Source organism: Sceloporus undulatus, unplaced genomic scaffold, assembly GCF_019175285.1.
Source record: "Sceloporus undulatus isolate JIND9_A2432 ecotype Alabama unplaced genomic scaffold, SceUnd_v1.1 scaffold_23, whole genome shotgun sequence".
In the NCBI taxonomy this organism is placed as follows: domain Eukaryota; kingdom Metazoa; phylum Chordata; class Lepidosauria; order Squamata; family Phrynosomatidae; genus Sceloporus; species Sceloporus undulatus.
In genome coordinates, this window is record NW_024802945.1 from 949,212 (window position 1) to 966,114 (window position 16,903).

A 16,903-nucleotide genomic window follows, 5' to 3' on the forward strand; every position below is an offset into this window, starting at 1 on the left:
ACTTTATTTATATAGTGCAATGTCTATACTGGTTAAGTAGATATAGGCCTGTTACAGACTGCCAAAATAAAGCTGCTTCAGGTCTCTTTAGAGGTATGCTGTTTAAATGATGCATGGGTCCTAAGAGTCCGGAGGTTGCGCCAAAGCCACACTCCATTCCTAAGCACTGGAGGGCAGCTTTGGTGCAGCTTCCGGATTCTTAGGATGCATGCATCATTTAAATAGCATACCTCCAAAGAGACCCAAAGCAGCTTTATTTTGGCAGTCTGTAACAGGCCATAGACTCCCCACTGACAACTGGAGGGCTGCACTTTCCCTGGCTTTGCTTCAAAGGTTATTTAAAACAACTTCGCCCTTCCTTCTGTAATATCCACACATGGGAGGAACACACCTGCAGACAGCTCTTTATCATTCCCTTTTCTCTTGAAAATTATAGTCATGGAAGACCCCAGGGTTGCCTTCTGCTCTATTTCCTGAATGCTGTGCTCCATTTCTATGGCAAAATGTACTTACTTGGTCATGTAAAGTGAAAATATGCGCCACAAAGTTGCCTGTCTGCTTATGGTGACCCCTTGAATGCCAAGGTTTTCTCTTAGACAAGAAAGGCTCAGAGGCGGTTTGTGATCCAGTCCTGCCTCTGAATATAGCCTACAGCACTTGCTATTCCTTGGCAGCCTCCCTTCCTGGAAAATAAGACAATGCCTTATATTAAGTTTTCATCGCTATGGCTTATTTTCATAGAATCCTAGAGTTGGAAGAGACCCCGAAAAGGGCCCTGATCCAGTCCAACCCCATCCTGCCATGCAGGAAATCCCAATCAAAGCATCCCCACTGACCGATGTCCATCCAGCCTCTGTTTAAAGGCCTCCAAGGAAGGAGACTCCACTACACTCCGAGGAAGGAGTTTCTTTCAGGGCATGTCTTATATGGCGCGGACGCTTAGAAACCCCGCTACGGCTTATTTCACGGGTATGTCTTGTTTTGGGGGAAACGGGGCAATACTAACCAGGTCGGCTTCCAAGACTGGAAGGGATTCGGTGCTTTCAGATTTAGGCGAATGTGCCTTTAGTGACCCTATGAAACAGGATGCATCAGGCGCAGGAGAGCACACTGCGATGTGTTGTTGTGGTTTGCGAAGTCGAAGGCTTTAATGGCTGGTATACATAGTTTTGTGTGGGTTTTTCGGGGTGTCATGCGGCCATGTTCTTTGATGCCGGCGAAACGTCAGAAGCAAACTCTTCTAGAACGTGGCCGCATGACACCCCAAAAAACCCACACAAAACAATTGTTGTGGTTGTAATGTCATTTATAACTGCCTTTGCTGGTAAAGGCCACCAGGTATTCGCTATCAAGTGTTAGGATGAGAAAGGGAGAGACTGACACAAAAGGAGCAGAAGAGCCCCACCATAAACTACAACTCCCAGAATTCCACAGCCTTCAGCCAGGATGCTGAAAAATGGTGCCAAACCTGGCTTATTCCTCCAGCCTTTGCCTCCTCCCTTAGAAACAACAGCATTTGCCTTCTCTGTCATGGAAGTTTCCTCTCGCTCCCATGGAACCCTAGGATTTATAGTTTTAGGGCCAGTGGTGCCTCCCCGAACTACAAATCCCAGGATTCCACGGGGACTTTAAAGTGGTTGATGCAAAAAGAAGACACAATACCCTTTTTTCTTTCCCCTCCTCGTCGTCGTCCATGAATGTTTTGCCTTGAATCTGCGGAGGCCTAGCTGCTGGAGCCAACTCCGGTCGCCATGGCAACCTCCGCACCCTTCGGGTCAAAAGCCGGGGCTTCCATGTGCGCAAACAAAATGGCGGTCCTTCCAACCCGGAAGCAAAGCCTGCGTCTCGTTGGTATTTTTATTGTCCTCTCTAGGAATTGATACTCTATGACCACCCACTCAGCCCTGAAGCGGAGGCAACGCATGCGCAGACGGATCGCTCCCCCTCCTCGTCGGAGAGGGATGAAAGGGAACCGCGTGAGTCTTACGTCAGGCTCAGGCGGCTCTCCTGCGTTCCTGTAGCACCTTCTTCCAATCGGCACATTCGATACCAAAAAGTATACTAAGAATTTATTTATTTCTTCGTTTCCCCTTAAAAAACCCTATGTTTCCCACTCCTAAGTCCTTCGCTCTGGTTGTGAGCCGGCAACTGATTTTTTTTACTGCGTTCTTTCTCCCAGAGGTGTCGAAAGTGCGGAACTGAAACAAGAAGTGTGCGTAGAGAGGCAGAGAGAGAAAAAACCCTTGGATGGAAGCGAGAGGGAGGGCTAGAGCGGAGGAGGAGGAGAGAGCCATCTAGTCTGTCTCCTCCATCCGCAGATTCGCCAATCCAGCGGGGCCACGTGACCGCCTTGGCGGGGGACCGCGAGGGGCGGGTGTTTATTCACCGAAGCGGAAAGGACTCCGAGGGAATTAAAGAGGCGGGGTCCGTAGCGGAGGCGCCAGCGGCGGCAGCGCTGAGGAAAGTGCCGACGCGGATCGCAAGGCCGCTGGCGCACTCTGAGGCGAAAGAAGAAGAAGACGGCGAGGAAGAAGGAAAAGGAGGAGGAGAGGCGGCGGCTTCGTTCTCTTCCTTCGGCTCCGTCTGAAGGGACCTTGGCTGGAGACGGGCCTCGTCCCTCAACGGCTGCTGCCCGAGACTGCGGCCCTTCCTTCCCTCCCTCCCGAGAACCGGCTTCCCTCTCACAGTCCTTCCCTCCCTTCCCTTGGCTTCCCTTCCTTCCCTTCTGTGGCGCCTCAGGGAAGAAGGTCCCTCGTTCCCTCTGCCTGGCCTCTCCAGCCCCAGATCGCCTTTCATGCCCCCTTCCCCTCCCAAAAAAGGGTTCCCTATTCTCCTCTTAACTGCCCTTTCCATCCCCAAATTGCGTTTTGTCTCTCTTTTCTGACACCTCCAAAATAAGGGTTCCTGATTCCCTTCTAGCAGCCCTTTCCGTCTCCAAATCGTCTTCCAGCTGCCTTCCACCTCCAAAGAAAGGGTTCCTAGTTCCCTTTCACATCAATGGGAGCATCCATTTAACCATTCCTTCCCGTTGCCCCCTTTCCTCCCACAGAGAAGACCCTTCATTTCATAACAACTTCGTTTTGCCCACCTGCTTCCATCCCTCTATCCCTTCCTTCCCTCCAAACACACAAACAGGGAGTGCTTATGGGTTTGTCCCTCTCCTCCGACCCATCTTTCCTGGCCAAGAGCCAGCCCCACCTGCCTTGCAGGTATTACTTCCACCCCATTTCCCTCCCTGTCAACTCAGATGTGTGCATCCAGCCTTGAAAAGGGACCAGCGGAGGTGTTTCTTTCCCCTTCTCTCTCTCTCACACACACAAGTGTTGTCTCCAGTACATTTTTATTCCCTTCCTCTGCCGGCCGTTGCTTTTTAAAATGGTCCCTGGACCATGATCTCCTCTTGTCCAAACTGGGCTGCTTCTCATCAAGACGGTTCCGGCTTTTAAAAGGAGGTTTTTATCCCCCCCCTTTCCTATAAGCAGCTATAACCCCCCTTTTTACTTCCCTGCCCATAAACCTTCCTTTATACTTTCTATCTTATGCTTTGATTCCTTCATCTGCCCTTGGAGCACTCCTTATTCTCCAAACTGAGGAACTGACCCCATTGGAAGTCCCCTCAGTCCTCTGTTTCGCTCACCTAGCCATATCTTTCCTCCAACTCCAAACAGAAGTGTCTGTTCTTCCTTTCTTCAGTGGCCCTTCCTTCCGCTGCCTCCATCCTTCTTCCTTCATGGTCCATACAGGAACCTTCATTGGACCACCAAGAGCCTGTTCTCCTTTCATTTTTGCTGGGGGAGGACAGGCCTGGGACCTTGGGAAGCCTTTTCTTTCCAGGTGAGGGGAGCCATAGAAGGACTGGAGTGAGGGGTGTGTCCAACCCCTAAGTGATGTCTCTGGAGGGCGCATGAGAAGGGAAGAAGGAGCTGCACCCCTGACAGACACCAACCCTACTCGCCTAGCCATGGAGTGTGTGCAGGTTACTCCTGTGCAACAACAACAACAACAAGGGAAAGCCGCTGAGGGGGACCGTCTCTTGTTGTTACTGCCACCTCCTCCTGTGCAAAAGAAAGAGGAGGCCACGCTGCAGGGCTCTGAGTCCTGGGCTGCCTCCCGAGGGGACAGTGGCCAAGCTGACATGCAGCTTCCAGATGCTTCAGACTCTTTGGGACATCCTAAAAATGCAAACAGCCTTCCCTCCCAGCACAGCCCTGCCACCCTGAGGATTCCTCTGGGCAGCGAGACGGCGGACTGTTGTACGAAATGTTCATCGAAAGCAGATTTGAAAGAGACTGTGAGCTGCGACGGAGCGCAAGAGCTGTTGAAGGAGACTTTGAGCCACCCGCTGCAGAAAGAGCCACTGGTGCGCGAGGGGCCTTGTAGTAACCCTCCTTCGGTGGCAGAGTCCATTGCGACTGTCCAAGAATGCCTTAGGGACAGGGAAAGGTCTTCTCAGCAGAACAACCATTTGCCAGAAAAATCGGATCCCCTTTCTCAGAACTGTTGTTTAAGCTTAGAAGGAACGAGTGCAGACAGTCCAGAGGATGACCAAGCCAGCCAAGGTTCTCCGCCGGCTGAAGATGGGAAACTCAAACCTGGGGCAAAACACGTCACATTTCCTTCTGACGAGGACATCGTCTCTGGTGCCGTGGAGCCCAAAGATCCCTGGCGGCATGGTAAGCAAGCATCAACTCCAGTGAAGGCGCCTCTCCTTTCTGTGGGTTTGGATTACACTAGTTTAGGCCTGCTGACCTTCTCCACAGGCTTGGTTCTTTCTTTGTAGTGCGAGACCTGAATTTGCATTTGACTTTCTTAGTCACTTATCCTCTTAAACTCTGTTAGCACATGTTGCTATCAAGTGATAAAAACACAGAGTGACCAGATCCTGTTAGATAAACAGAGGTTTTTTTAATACCCAAAGCAAACATAAGGCCCCATACAGACAGGCCAAAATTAAGCTGCTTCAGGTCACTTTGGAGGTATGCTGTTTAAATGACACACATGTCCTAAGGGGCTGGAAACCATACCAAAGCCACGTTCTGGTCCTAATGACTGGAGCATGGCTTTGGCGCAACTTCTGGACTCTTAGGATGCTTGCATCATTTAAACAGCATACCTCCAAAGTGACCCGAAGCAGCTTTATTTTGGCCTGTCTGTATGGGGCCATAAGTGTAGGCAATAAAGAAACAACCAATTAATAGGCAAGAAAATCGCTTATGAACAGTGAAGTATTTTAATTGTCAGTGTAAGTTCTATAATGGGATAACTTTGTGGATCTCCCGTTGGAAAATATTGCACAGTATAGGTACCCCAACAAAGAAGACTCTGCTTGGTATATCATTGAATCATACAGTTGGAAGAGACCCCAAGCAGCATCAAGTCCAGCCTCCTTCCATGCTGGAACACATAATCAAAGCATGGCTAAGTGGAGATTTCCACTTGAGTCTCCCAAAGCCCTTTTAAACAAAACAAAATCATTTACAACTTCCATGGGCTCTGCAAACCTAGTTCTGGGATTTCTTAGTTATCACATGAGTCCCTGGGAAAGTAGATGCTCTCTGTTTTGCAAGTGTTATGTTCTGAAGTATGGTGAACAATTTTAGGCTGCATCAATAAAAGTATAGTGTCTAGATCAAGGGAAGTAATAGTGCCACTCTATTCTGTTTTGGTCAAGCCCCACCTGGAATATTGCGTCCAGTTCTGGGCACCACAGTTAAAAAAGGACATTGAGAAACTGGAGCGTGTCCAAAGGAGGGCAACTAAAATGATGAAGGGTCTGGAAACCATGCCCTATGAGGAACGACTCAGGGAGCTGGAGATGTTTAGCCTGGAGAAGAGAAGGTTAAGAAGTGATATGATAGCCCTGTTTAAATGCTTGAAGGGATGTCATATTGAGGAGGGAGCAAGCTTCTTTTCTGCTGCTTCAGAGACTAGGACCCGGAGCAATTAATGCAAGCTCCAGGAAAAGAGATTCCATCTCAACATTAGGAGGAAATTCCTGACAGTAAGGGCTGTTCGACAGTGGAACAAAGTGTAATGGAGTCTCCTTCTTTGAAGGTCTTCAAGCAGAGGCTGGCCATCTGTCAATGGGGATGTTTTGATTGAGAGTTCCTGCATGGCAGAATGGGGTTGGACTGGATTAGGGCCCTTGCGGTCTCTTCCAACTCTGTTATTCTATGATTCTATGAACTGTGTTGAAGAGGAACATGGTGTTCAAAAGTTTTCAAAGCTTGTTTTTCATTTAGGTGTTTCGTATCAGCTTTTAGGGGTGGTGTTTTTGGTCCGCGTAATCATCCTTGAGGCAGGAACACTTAATCCCTCTTACACTCAGGCTTGACTTTTCTTTTCAGTTGCTAAACTAGCTCAGGTAATATAGTCTGCAAATATATGCATGATATTTTTTGAGACTTTCCATGCTGGGAGCCGGGCTGAACCTCCAGAGAAGAAAAATAAAATCGGTGTGCCTAGCAATGCTTTGAACTTGTGCAATGTATTTTTTTCAGTTTGATTGAGTCTTTTGTCTTGAAGTCATGGGTGTTTGGAAGATCGCTTTGAATGTACTGAATATATCAAGGACTTTCTTGTGTACACGTATTTTGTTTCAGAACTCCAGGATCGAGTGGTTGCAGAACATGTGTTGAATTGAAATTGAATCATTAGTCATAGACCCATAGAAATCAACAAGTTTAATGTTGCAATTGCATGACTTCAGTGGATCTGTTTAAAGTATCATTACATCTGAATCCAACTATACAGTTATAGCGCCAGTGTTAAGTTCCACTACAGTTAGCTACGTCTACAAGACCAACATATTTTGGTTATATGAGCTCATGAGAAGGTGGAAGTTCATTTTGGAAAATGTTGTGATTGTGTCAGAAATAACATCAGTTGAGAAATGGCTTATTCTTTGCTGTATAAATTTTCATTCTTTCAAATTATCACGTAATTGGTTTTCAAGCCCATTTTTGAAACAGGCAAGGCTTGAACATTCCTGTCTACGAGGAAAAGCCGCTTGTCTCCCTCAATAAGCATGTCTGCTGGCAGTGATGGGTACATCATTGAGAAAGGAATGTGTTGTTGTGCTAGTTCAAAGTCCTGGTGTAACAGATGAGGCCACAGATTTGAGTGCTGTCACAAACCACTTGGATCCCGCACAAGCCAGTGGTAGCAGCTGGTGTCTGTGGCCTTGTATGAGGAACCCTATCTTAGACTGTATCCTGGTTTCTTTGAGGTTGTTGATGAAATTCACTCATTTCTACTGTGTCTTCATGCATATGTAATATCTTTATGTGCACTTCACAACTCCTGCAGAAGTGTGTTGTGCAGTAATTTGTTGGGCATGTTCTGTTAGATCCCTCAGTTATACTCTGGAAATACAGTGAGAAAGCCTTCTTCTGCACAAAGACTGTTGATGTAACAAGTCCGAAGGCTGAATATCAGGGAAAGTGTGTGTGTTTATTGCCTAGTGTGGGTAACACACACCCCATTACTTCTGTAGAAGGGCAATAAAAAGCCAATACTGTATGGTTTACTGGCTTGAGTTTTGGACTAGGACTCTGGGAGACCAGGGTTCAAATCTCTTCTCAGCCATGGAAACCGACTGGGTGGCTTGAGGCCAGTCAGACTGTCCAGGTTTCCATAAATGAGAGTCAGCTTGAAGGCACATAATAGCAATAAGGCCCACAGATAAGAAAACCAGCAGACAGCGCACTATAATTTGTTTGTAAGAGCCACAGCAGTATCCAAGTGACACACACTAATTTTCTTACAATGACTGGTACAAAGGGCAAACATTTTCCTCATCTGCACCCAGTCCTGGGACTTTTTACTTCTAAGATACATTGGCATTTCCATGGGTTCAGAAGATCCTTAGAAGTCCCTCAGTACAAGTTCTTTTTTTTTAATCCATGTGAATAAGGTTCAGTTCCTCTTTCAAGTTCTTAAATGCTCTTGCAAATCACATGATTCTAGGCTGCATGCATGCAGCATTTGTGTTCAGACTTCTCTCAGCCTGATGGCATTTCTGAGTACCATGTGAAAAATACTTTGCCCATTTTGTTCAGTGTGAGAATTGGGTACTAAGCTCTCCAAAGGATTCCGCATTGCCTTGCTGAAAGCCAGAATAGTATTCTTTTTGTGAGGATGAACACAATGTGCATAATCTGTTATTGTAAAAAGCTTTTTATTCCACACTTCCCTTAACACTGTGAAGGAGGCCATAGTCATTTCAGGTAGCTTTAACTGACCTGACTTTTGTATGGTTTGTGTTGATTTGATTTTACTTCAAAATAGCCAATGCAGGAGTGAAAGGAGAAAAGATCATTAAGGTACAGGTTTATCATTTCTTACCTAATAAATCCAGAGTTTCTTCCTTGGGGGCCAACTATTAAAACAAGAATCCTGCACATACCATTAGTTAGTCAGTATGAAGGCAAGTGCAAAACCCCATAGCAGATGTGTGCCTTCAGATTGTCTGTCAACTTATGCTGACCCCATTAATTTCCTAGGGTTTTCTTGGGCAAGGAAGTCTCAGAGGTGGTTTTGCCCGTTCCTTCCTCTGAAATATAGCCTGCAGCACCCGGTATTCCTTGGTTGGCTCCTATCCAAGTACTAACCAGGGCTGACTCTGCTTAGCTTCCAAGAGCAGATGGAAACTGCTCAATGTAGATGTTTAGGGGCCTTCGAAATAAACAGAGTTGGAGGGAGTAGACCACATCCTTTGTGTGTAATGGTTCCCACCTTCAGTCTCTGAAACCTCCAGCCGAGAGTGGATCTTTGGAGTTTCAGGGAGGAGTCCACCGATTAGTACAGACTACGGTTTCTCAACCAGGATTCCATGAAAGCCTAGGGTTCTGCGAGAGGTTGCCAGGGGTTGCCTGAGAGATGGTGACTGAAGACAAACAAACATTACTTTTTTAAGCTGTACACAAAATCTCTTATACTGTACAAGTAAACCGCTCGGATTCCCAGTGATTGGGCAGTATATAAATAGATCCTATCATCATCATCATCATCATCATCATCATCATCATCATCATCTTGAGACCTGAACATTATTTCAAGGGTTCTCTCCAGAGCAACAAGTTTGAGAAAGGCTGGTATATACAATACTATGGTAGATGAACCCATTGTTGGACTTAGTGTAGGGCAGCTTCCTGTGTTGCTGTGCTAAATATGAAGCAATCGCCCATATGTTCAGTTAGCAAACTTGAGAACGACATCAATAAAGTAAAATCTTATTTATGCAAAAACCCATGATGTTGTGATAATAAAATTACAACTTCCATCAAATAAAACCCATCTTGATACATTAATGACTTGTCAGCCACACTATGTAGCTAACCAAAAATACTCAGACAGGCATGGTCTTGACACTGACATACAACAGATGGAAAATTAATATTGTTGAATACCTGTGAAACTGAAATTCTAAGGGTTGCAAATAACAGTACAAAAGTTATTAGTCCACAAAACTCTTCCTAGCCTTCCTTCCTGCAGATAGCAATGTTAATTATATGTACTACATCTGCATCCTCAAAAATGAAATGTAGATTAGACCAGTGAGGGACATGGGCTCTTGGAGATGTCTCATCTACAGGTTTGCCATGAATCAAGGTTGACTCGAGGGCACTTAACAACAAGGACAGTAGTAAAAGATTAGTAAGGGTAGCATAGACCAGAGTGGAAGAAGCCAGAGAGCCAGGTCATGTCCCCAAAAGTAAATATCAGTTGTACTGTGGACCCGAATGGTCCCAGTTCAAGTGCTGACTCAACAAGAAGTTCAGGTCAACCTTCCCCACTTTGGTGCTTTCTGGGTGTTTTGGACTTCAGCTCTCATCAATCTCAACTGCTATGATAGATAGTCGAGAGTCCTGGGAGCTGAAGTCCAAAGCATCAGTAAGACACCGAGATGGAAGGATGCACGTTTTAATCAAACTTCTCTCGACCTCAGAGATCCCCTTGCCACAGCTGTATGCAGGTGTTGCATATCTGACTGGGTTGTTGTCAGTTTATTAGATACTGAAGTACTTTGAACATCTTAATGCACTAGTACTGTATTAATTGCCAGTATTTCTGTGGCCTTGGTGTTTCTTCTTCTGACACTCAGGAATGAGAGAAAGGAGCAAAACAGGATCTGGACTAGTCAGCTGTCCCTGGCAAACTGACTTGCAAAGATGAGCTGTGGCACTAAGTCTTGAGGAAAAAGCCAACCTGTCTTCAAGATGAGTTCTCACCATTTCCTATTATAAGACAAGCCTTCTGCTCACACTCCCACACCATCTAGCTTCTTCCAGCGTAATGGCAGAGAGGGGTTGTGTTTTATGGGAGTGATCGGTGACATGGAGAAAGAGGAGGAAGGAGTCATTGTGTTTTCAGCTTGCCTTTCTTGGCCAAGGCAAAGTGTATCCAGAAGTTCATGAGTCAGTTTCATCTTGGCTCGCCAGTGGTGCATCCACTGATGCACCAGTGGTGCATCCAGACTGCTTTGTGCCCTGAGACACCTGCAGTAACACCAAGAGATTTCCCTCTCCTTGTGGTTCTGTCACTGTCCAGTGTACATGAAGGAGTAGGGGCTGAGTTTTCCTATACTACTCTTTTGTTCAGCCTGTGTTTTTACTTGGAGAGTTTTCGAATGCAGCTATCAGAAGCACATTATAAATTCCCTATAGGCAGTCGCTAATAAGACTCTTTCTTCCTTGGAAAAGTATCATCAGTTTAAAGTTCTCAGATTTCTTGGATGTTTCAGAGGCTGATTTCTTTACCCAGGCATTCTCATAGATATCTCCATAAATGATGTACTTTTCTTCTGCTTCTTCCACTTGTATCTGCGGTGTGTCTTGCCCACATTGTTCTGGTTCCTGTTTTTCTTGACACCTGTCAGGCCCTGTTATCAAGATAATCCTGACATGTCTGAGCTGAGAAATGTCTTTTTTGCACCACAGCTGCCTAAAAGGAATCTTAAGTCTGAAACATAGCTTGTTGTATATGAGGGAGGGAGGGAGAGAGGGAGAGGACAGATACAGATTTTTTCCCCTCAGTATTAATGCTTTGCTGTGTCAGTTGCTGAATTTTGTTACTGGTGCATACATGGCACCATATTGTAGTCAAGTTATTATACAAATCACTAGGCTGTACAGCTTGGGACCCGCCAAACCAAAATGCTCACATAGACTGTGTGGCCTTCTAGGTTGTTTAATAGTCTCCAGCCCTCCTGTACAGCCCTCCTCAGGGAGTAGAAGAAGACAGTCCCATGAGGTACTCACTGTGGGTATGGTGGATTGTGTCAAGGCAGGTCAGTTGGGTCACATGCTGCGCAGGTCTGGACAAATAAAGCATTAATTCACCAGCATTACTTGCTGTATGACTGCTTTGGTGACAGGGTCTGAATCAGACTGCTAAGGGCAAGAAAGGATAGGTGATGATGATTCCATCATTGGTGATACATCCATCTGTCTGCTAGTGGGCTTCAAGCCTTATAGACAAATGACCTCTGCTGTAACTCCAGACTGTTATATGAACACTTCCTGCTCAAATTTTGCTGTTGTGTGCCTTCAGGTTTTTCTAACTTGTGGCAATCCTAAGGCAAACCTATCATGGGATTTTCTTGGCAAGATTTGTCCACCCCCTGAGGCTGAGAACATGTGACTTGTCAAAGGTCACCCGATGGGTTTCATAACTCAGTAGGGATTCTCCGGTGTCATAGTCCAACACTCAAACCACTATGCCATGCTGCCACATTCCAATTTCGTTACGATACATCTTTCTCCTTACCTTTTGGGATGACCAGCTGTCAAGTGAGAGCCATTGTGGCATAGTGGTTTGAGTGTTGCACTGAGATTGTGGAGACCAGGATTCAAATAGCTACCTGTATGTACTGATAATATTACAACAACTTTGGCATGGTATGTTAAGGATTGATTTTTGTAGACAAATTCTTCTTTTTATTCCCATGTCTTCCACCATGAAATTGTCATTGTGTCACTGACACCAACCTCTTTTAGGCTCTTCACAGCCAGTAGTTTGTGAGCAAAGAGATCTTGCAGCATCTCTGAGACTAACTGAAAGAGACAAGTTGGCAGCATGAGCTTTCATGGACTTGAGCCTACTTTCTCAGATGCACCTGGTAGCAGTACTGGATCCAGTAGATTGTAAGTGACTGCTTGTTCTAGAGCACCTCTTTTTACTCCTGCAGGGATCTAGTGCTCTGTTTCCTGAAAGTGAATGCCTTTTTCTCCTTCTGCACCTGACCCTGCAGGTCCTTGTTGTTCTCCAGGCACTTTGCCCAAAGCAAGAATGTTTGCTTATCTGTCAGGTGCTGTCTCTAGCATTGGCCTGCTGGGGAAATTGCTTACCTTTGATACGCAGAGTCTGTAAAAGGACATGATTTTTTGGTCAAATGAGAGATGGTTATTTGGATGATGGTTTGTTTCTTCCTGTTGAGACTAAGCTCGCGTAGTTTGCCTAGCCTTTAAGCAAGGGAAAGAGAAGAAAGTGGGCCTTTTTGCAAAAGCGATTTGGTAGTCCAAACTGGTCCAACTGGTTAGGAAGCATTTGGGGCTGGGCTAGCTGGCATCATGGCAGCACCAGGATTTCCTTGTCTGGCTCTCACAATTGCTATAACTGTTTTCTTTGCCGAACAAGCAGGATTTAAATTATTCTCCCCCAAAGTGGGAGTCATGCTGCCCTTCAGATGTTGTTTGGCTGAAACTCACAGCATTTTCACCATTGCGTATGTTGGCTAGGGCTGTTGGGACTTCCCACAATGTCTGGAGGGCCATGTGATTCCTGTTGCTGTTTGAATCCCTACCCACAACATGGGAACCAGTTTTACCTTGTTTTTATAATGGGCTGTTCCTCTTCTCCCATCTTTGTCTCTTGTCTCAACCTATTTTAAAAAAAAAAGGTTCCTCAACCCAAGTAAATATGACACACCTTCAGTTAAGACACTATAACCTTCTTGGAGCTACCAATCCATTGGTTGCATTTCAGTGATTCCAGGATGTTTCCAGTGCAGTGGAGATATTTGGACATACCAGGGCCTAAAAGCCATGTCACTGGATAAGACATGGGCCTGGGGGTTTTCCAGAAGAGGTGGGAGGATGAGATAGAGGTGAATTGGAAGAAGATGACAGCATATTGGCTGTAGTGCCAAAAGCAACCATATTCAAGGACTCAACAATCTCCTTCCTTCCAACATTGGGAGCCTGAGGCGAATAGAAGGATTGTTTTAGGTTGCAGTTGGTTTGCTAGTCACAGGTTCTAGCACCAGCTAAGATAAAGCATGATTCATACCATTCCCTTTCAACCTCAAGAATCAAAACACGGCTTTCAGGATTTGCTACCAAGCAGCTAGTTTTGCTTGTGCATAATGAGGCCTAATTTGAAGCCTGGCTTTGGAATATGGAAACCTACACCCCCAAATGCGCACTCTCCCAATTAGTCCCTTCCTCTGCTTGGTGGCTGTGTGAGAGTCTTCTCTGTTTTGGTGCGCATAACAGTGGTTTTGTTCACTGTCTTGGCGCGAGTTGAAGCCTTCTGCCTTCCAAACCTCAGCTGAGTCATGTCTGGTCATGACGGTTAATGCTTTCCCTGGGATGCCTTGTGTAAGCAAGCAGTTCCCAACTTGCTCTCCTCCAAGGAGCTGTGGAGTCTGTGCAGAACCAACTCTGTAAAAGTTTTTGCTGTTTTGTTTTTGTTCTTTCTGGGGGAAAAAAAAGGTTTTGGAAAGCCCTGTTCATTGTTGATTAGATCCAGAACTTGGCAGGTTATAAACTTGCCCAAGCTCCCTGCTCTCCCATTAATCTTAATGGTTGAACAGTTGTGACTTTCAGAGTTTGGTTTTTTTAAAATGTTGTTTTTAAAGTTTTGTTACAGCAATTCTGCGGTCTGTCTGACTCAAAGGCGTGGGATGCCTGCAGCGTTTATGTGGATAGATAAATTATCTAATCAGACTCTTAATCAATTAAGAGCATGTTCATAGTGGTTGAGGATGATGGAGGTTGTAGTCCAACACATCAGGGGAGCACCATGTTGTGGCAAGCAGAATTAGAAGTCTCCCCTGAATTAGCAGAGCAGCAGATTTAAAGTGCATGTTTAAAATACTGTGATGACACTTGAAGAGAAGTCCAAATCCTAGAGAAAGCAACCACCATCTTAGCATTCCCTTTTCCCTCTCAAGAAAGAGAGAGAATGCATTTTCTAAAATGATGTTTGTTGTTTATGTACATGTGCATCGCCTAAAAATGTGAAAAAATATGGACAGCTATGTTAGATCAGACCAAAGGCTTATCTAGTCCTGCATTCTGTTCACATAGTGGCCTGTCAGTTGCCCAGGGAATACCTGCCAGCAGGTCATGAGGACAGCTACACAGTCCCTCCCTCCACCTTGCAGTCCCCAGAAATTGATGTATTACATGCCTTCGAGCTGAGTTATGGTGACTTTTATCCTAGAGTTTTCTTAGCAAGATTGGTTCAGAGGAGGTTCAATATTGCTTTCATCTCAGGCTGGGAGTGGGACTGGCTCAAGATCAACAATTCTGTGGCTAAACAGTGGGTTTGAACCCTGGTCCAACACTCGTACCTTATCTGATACTGGAGGTGTCATACATCCATCCTGCCTAGAAGACATGGATAGCTACCTTTAAAGCTATCCAGGTAGGCAGCTATCACTACACTTTGTAGCAGTGAATTCCACAAGTGTAGCAACATGCTGGGTGAAGAAGTACTTCCTTTTGCCTGTCTCTGCTCTTGCTTCGAAACTACTGGTTTTACCTGTATGCATAGTCAATAAATTAGTTGACTAAAGTTTCTGTCATTGACTGACAGCCTGAAATTATTTATTTGTTATGTTTGTAACCCACCCTTCCTCTCAGGAGCTGAATATGGCAGTTGAGCTTTGTTATAACCCTGTCAGCGAAGTGGACGGTGAAGTGACTTGCCCAGGGGCTGCACTCTCCCTTGGCCCTTGGGCACCAAATACTGAAAGTGCCCAACTCCAGCTGCCAAGCACAACCTGATTGCTGGCAAGCAGTGCTTGCTTGCCAAACACACTCCTTGGCTTTCTTTTCAGTTTTGTACAGAAATTAGACATGTACATTCCTAAGTCAATTCCATATTTCATCTATCATACGACACCTGTATCCATGAGGGATATGATCCAAGACTTATAGTGGAAAGCCAAAATTGTGGATAATGGCGAACCTTATATTTCCAGTGGAAATTGACCATAGAACCAATCTGAAGGGCCTCCACCACAACTCTGTGCTGATCTTCCACCAGAAATTGACCATAGAATGATGGTGGAATATCACCAGATGTCTAGAAAGACCTTTTTTGCTGGATGTGCATAAGTGAAACCGTGGTTGCTGGTCCTGCAGATATGGAGGGGGTTGTACAGTTGTCCTGTTACTTTTTGAAGCCACAGTTATTTCCGTCAAGCACTATTAGCTTACTAGCAAATGGTAGAAAGGTTCTTATTATGTACCTTCCAGTTGTTGCCAACCTGTGGCAACCCTATCATAGGGTTTTCTTCACGAGATTTGTTCAGAGAGGCTTTGTTTTTGCCTCCCTCTGAGGCCGAGAGTGTAATATGCCCAAGGCCACCCACTGGCTGGATCAACTTACACTCTTACAAATGCTGTTTCGGGCAGCAGCCCTGTGTTTCTCATAGTGTGGAGTTCTTTGTTGAGATCACATTTGACCAATTGACAGAGCATAAAACTTTGCTAATGTATTTATTCTGGTGGTCTAGGTGGGATGAAAGCTGCTTTTTCTTTCCTGGCTGCACACTTGTAGTTGGACAGCTCCCTGTACAACCTCACCTCCCTGCCTTAGATTGGCCATGAGGATGTACCTTAGTGGAGCCTATGTGGTTTAATGGTTTGAATGTTGGACCGAGACTTTGAGGAAGCAAGGTTCGAAGCCCCACTCCCTGAATGACCTTGGGCAAGTCACACTCTCTCACCCTCAGAAGAAACCAGTGGTGAATCACTTCTGAACAAATCTTCCCAAGAAAAACCCATGATGGACTTGCCTTAGGGTTGCCATAAGTCAGGAACAACAACAACAATGAGGTACTCAAATGCCATCGATCTGTCACTTTGCTGTTGGGAAAGAAGGAGAGCCTTCCTTTCTCCTGTGCAAAAGCTGTTCCTTTTTCTCCAGCTATACAGGGCAAATGTTTTACATAAAGAGACAAGTGGATACCTCCTTGCACACTTCCTGAAAAAGTACTTGCGCTGTTGTAACTGGAGGTTACACCAATATAATTTACCAACAGGATTTTGGTCTTTGAGTATAGAGTTCTTCCTGGGATTGACTTTCCTTCTCCCATTTTCCCATCAGTACTCAGAAGATGGGATCCTTCCTTTCACTCTTGGTGTAACTGCTTCCATTTTCTCTCTTTCTCCTCTCAAGCGCTCTTCAACATTTTGGGTCAGACCTGTGGGCCTTCTCAGTGGCTGGTGCTTTTGTTTGCTCTCATGGTTTTGTTTGCTTGCGAAAGGCAAATCTTGGCAGACTCTTCATAGCAGAGAACTCAGAAGGAGTTAATGTCTGGGTCGTGACTCTTGGCTGAAATCCCAGATGGAAAATCAGTTGGCTTTGTACAGGAACAAACAATATTTTTTACCCAAGCGGGAGAGCTGAAAATGGTAAAGAGCCAAGTTTGTGGGTTAGGGCCCAGGGGCTGTAAGTCGGAAAGCTCTGTAGATCAAGCGGGACTGCAGACAAAGGCAGTGGCTGGTTTTGCTTGCAGCTTTTCTTTGTTGCCTGGCCCTTCAGCATTTGTAGTGTCATCAGCTTTTGTGGAAAGGGCTACCTAATGAACAGCACTTCTCACAGATTCTGGTATAAACTGCCTTTCATTCTTCCTTCTGTTATGCAGTTGCTGCTAAAGGCTGGCATG

The 16,903-nt window shown here is 45.5% G+C and overlaps 2 protein-coding genes across 3 annotated transcripts in view; one reads left to right on the top strand and one right to left on the bottom strand.

The window, feature by feature from the left end:
• LOC121917555 (gem-associated protein 7-like) overlaps window positions 1–1,835 on the bottom strand; it is an 11,772-nt gene extending 9,937 nt beyond the window's left edge. The window contains exons 1-2 of one of the 2 annotated variants that reach the window (XM_042443619.1): window positions 1,663–1,830; window positions 514–683 (exon numbers count right to left, since the gene is read on the bottom strand). Coding sequence is in view for 1 of the 2 variants with exons in the window: in XM_042443618.1 (XP_042299552.1) it covers window positions 1,663–1,695 (33 nt within the window). In the remaining variant the exon portion in view is untranslated. Of the gene's footprint in view, window positions 1–513; window positions 684–1,662 lie in introns of both variants that reach the window. The other variant, XM_042443618.1, reaches the window with a different exon arrangement.
• Window positions 1,836–2,431: 596 nt separating this feature from the next.
• The window catches only part of LOC121917552 (protein phosphatase 1 regulatory subunit 37-like), a 41,665-nt gene continuing 27,193 nt past the window's right edge, over window positions 2,432–16,903 (top strand). The window contains exon 1 of the mRNA XM_042443609.1: window positions 2,432–4,673. Within this exon, the coding sequence (XP_042299543.1) occupies window positions 3,905–4,673 (769 nt within the window). The 5' untranslated portion in view covers window positions 2,432–3,904. The remainder of the gene's footprint in view (window positions 4,674–16,903) is intronic.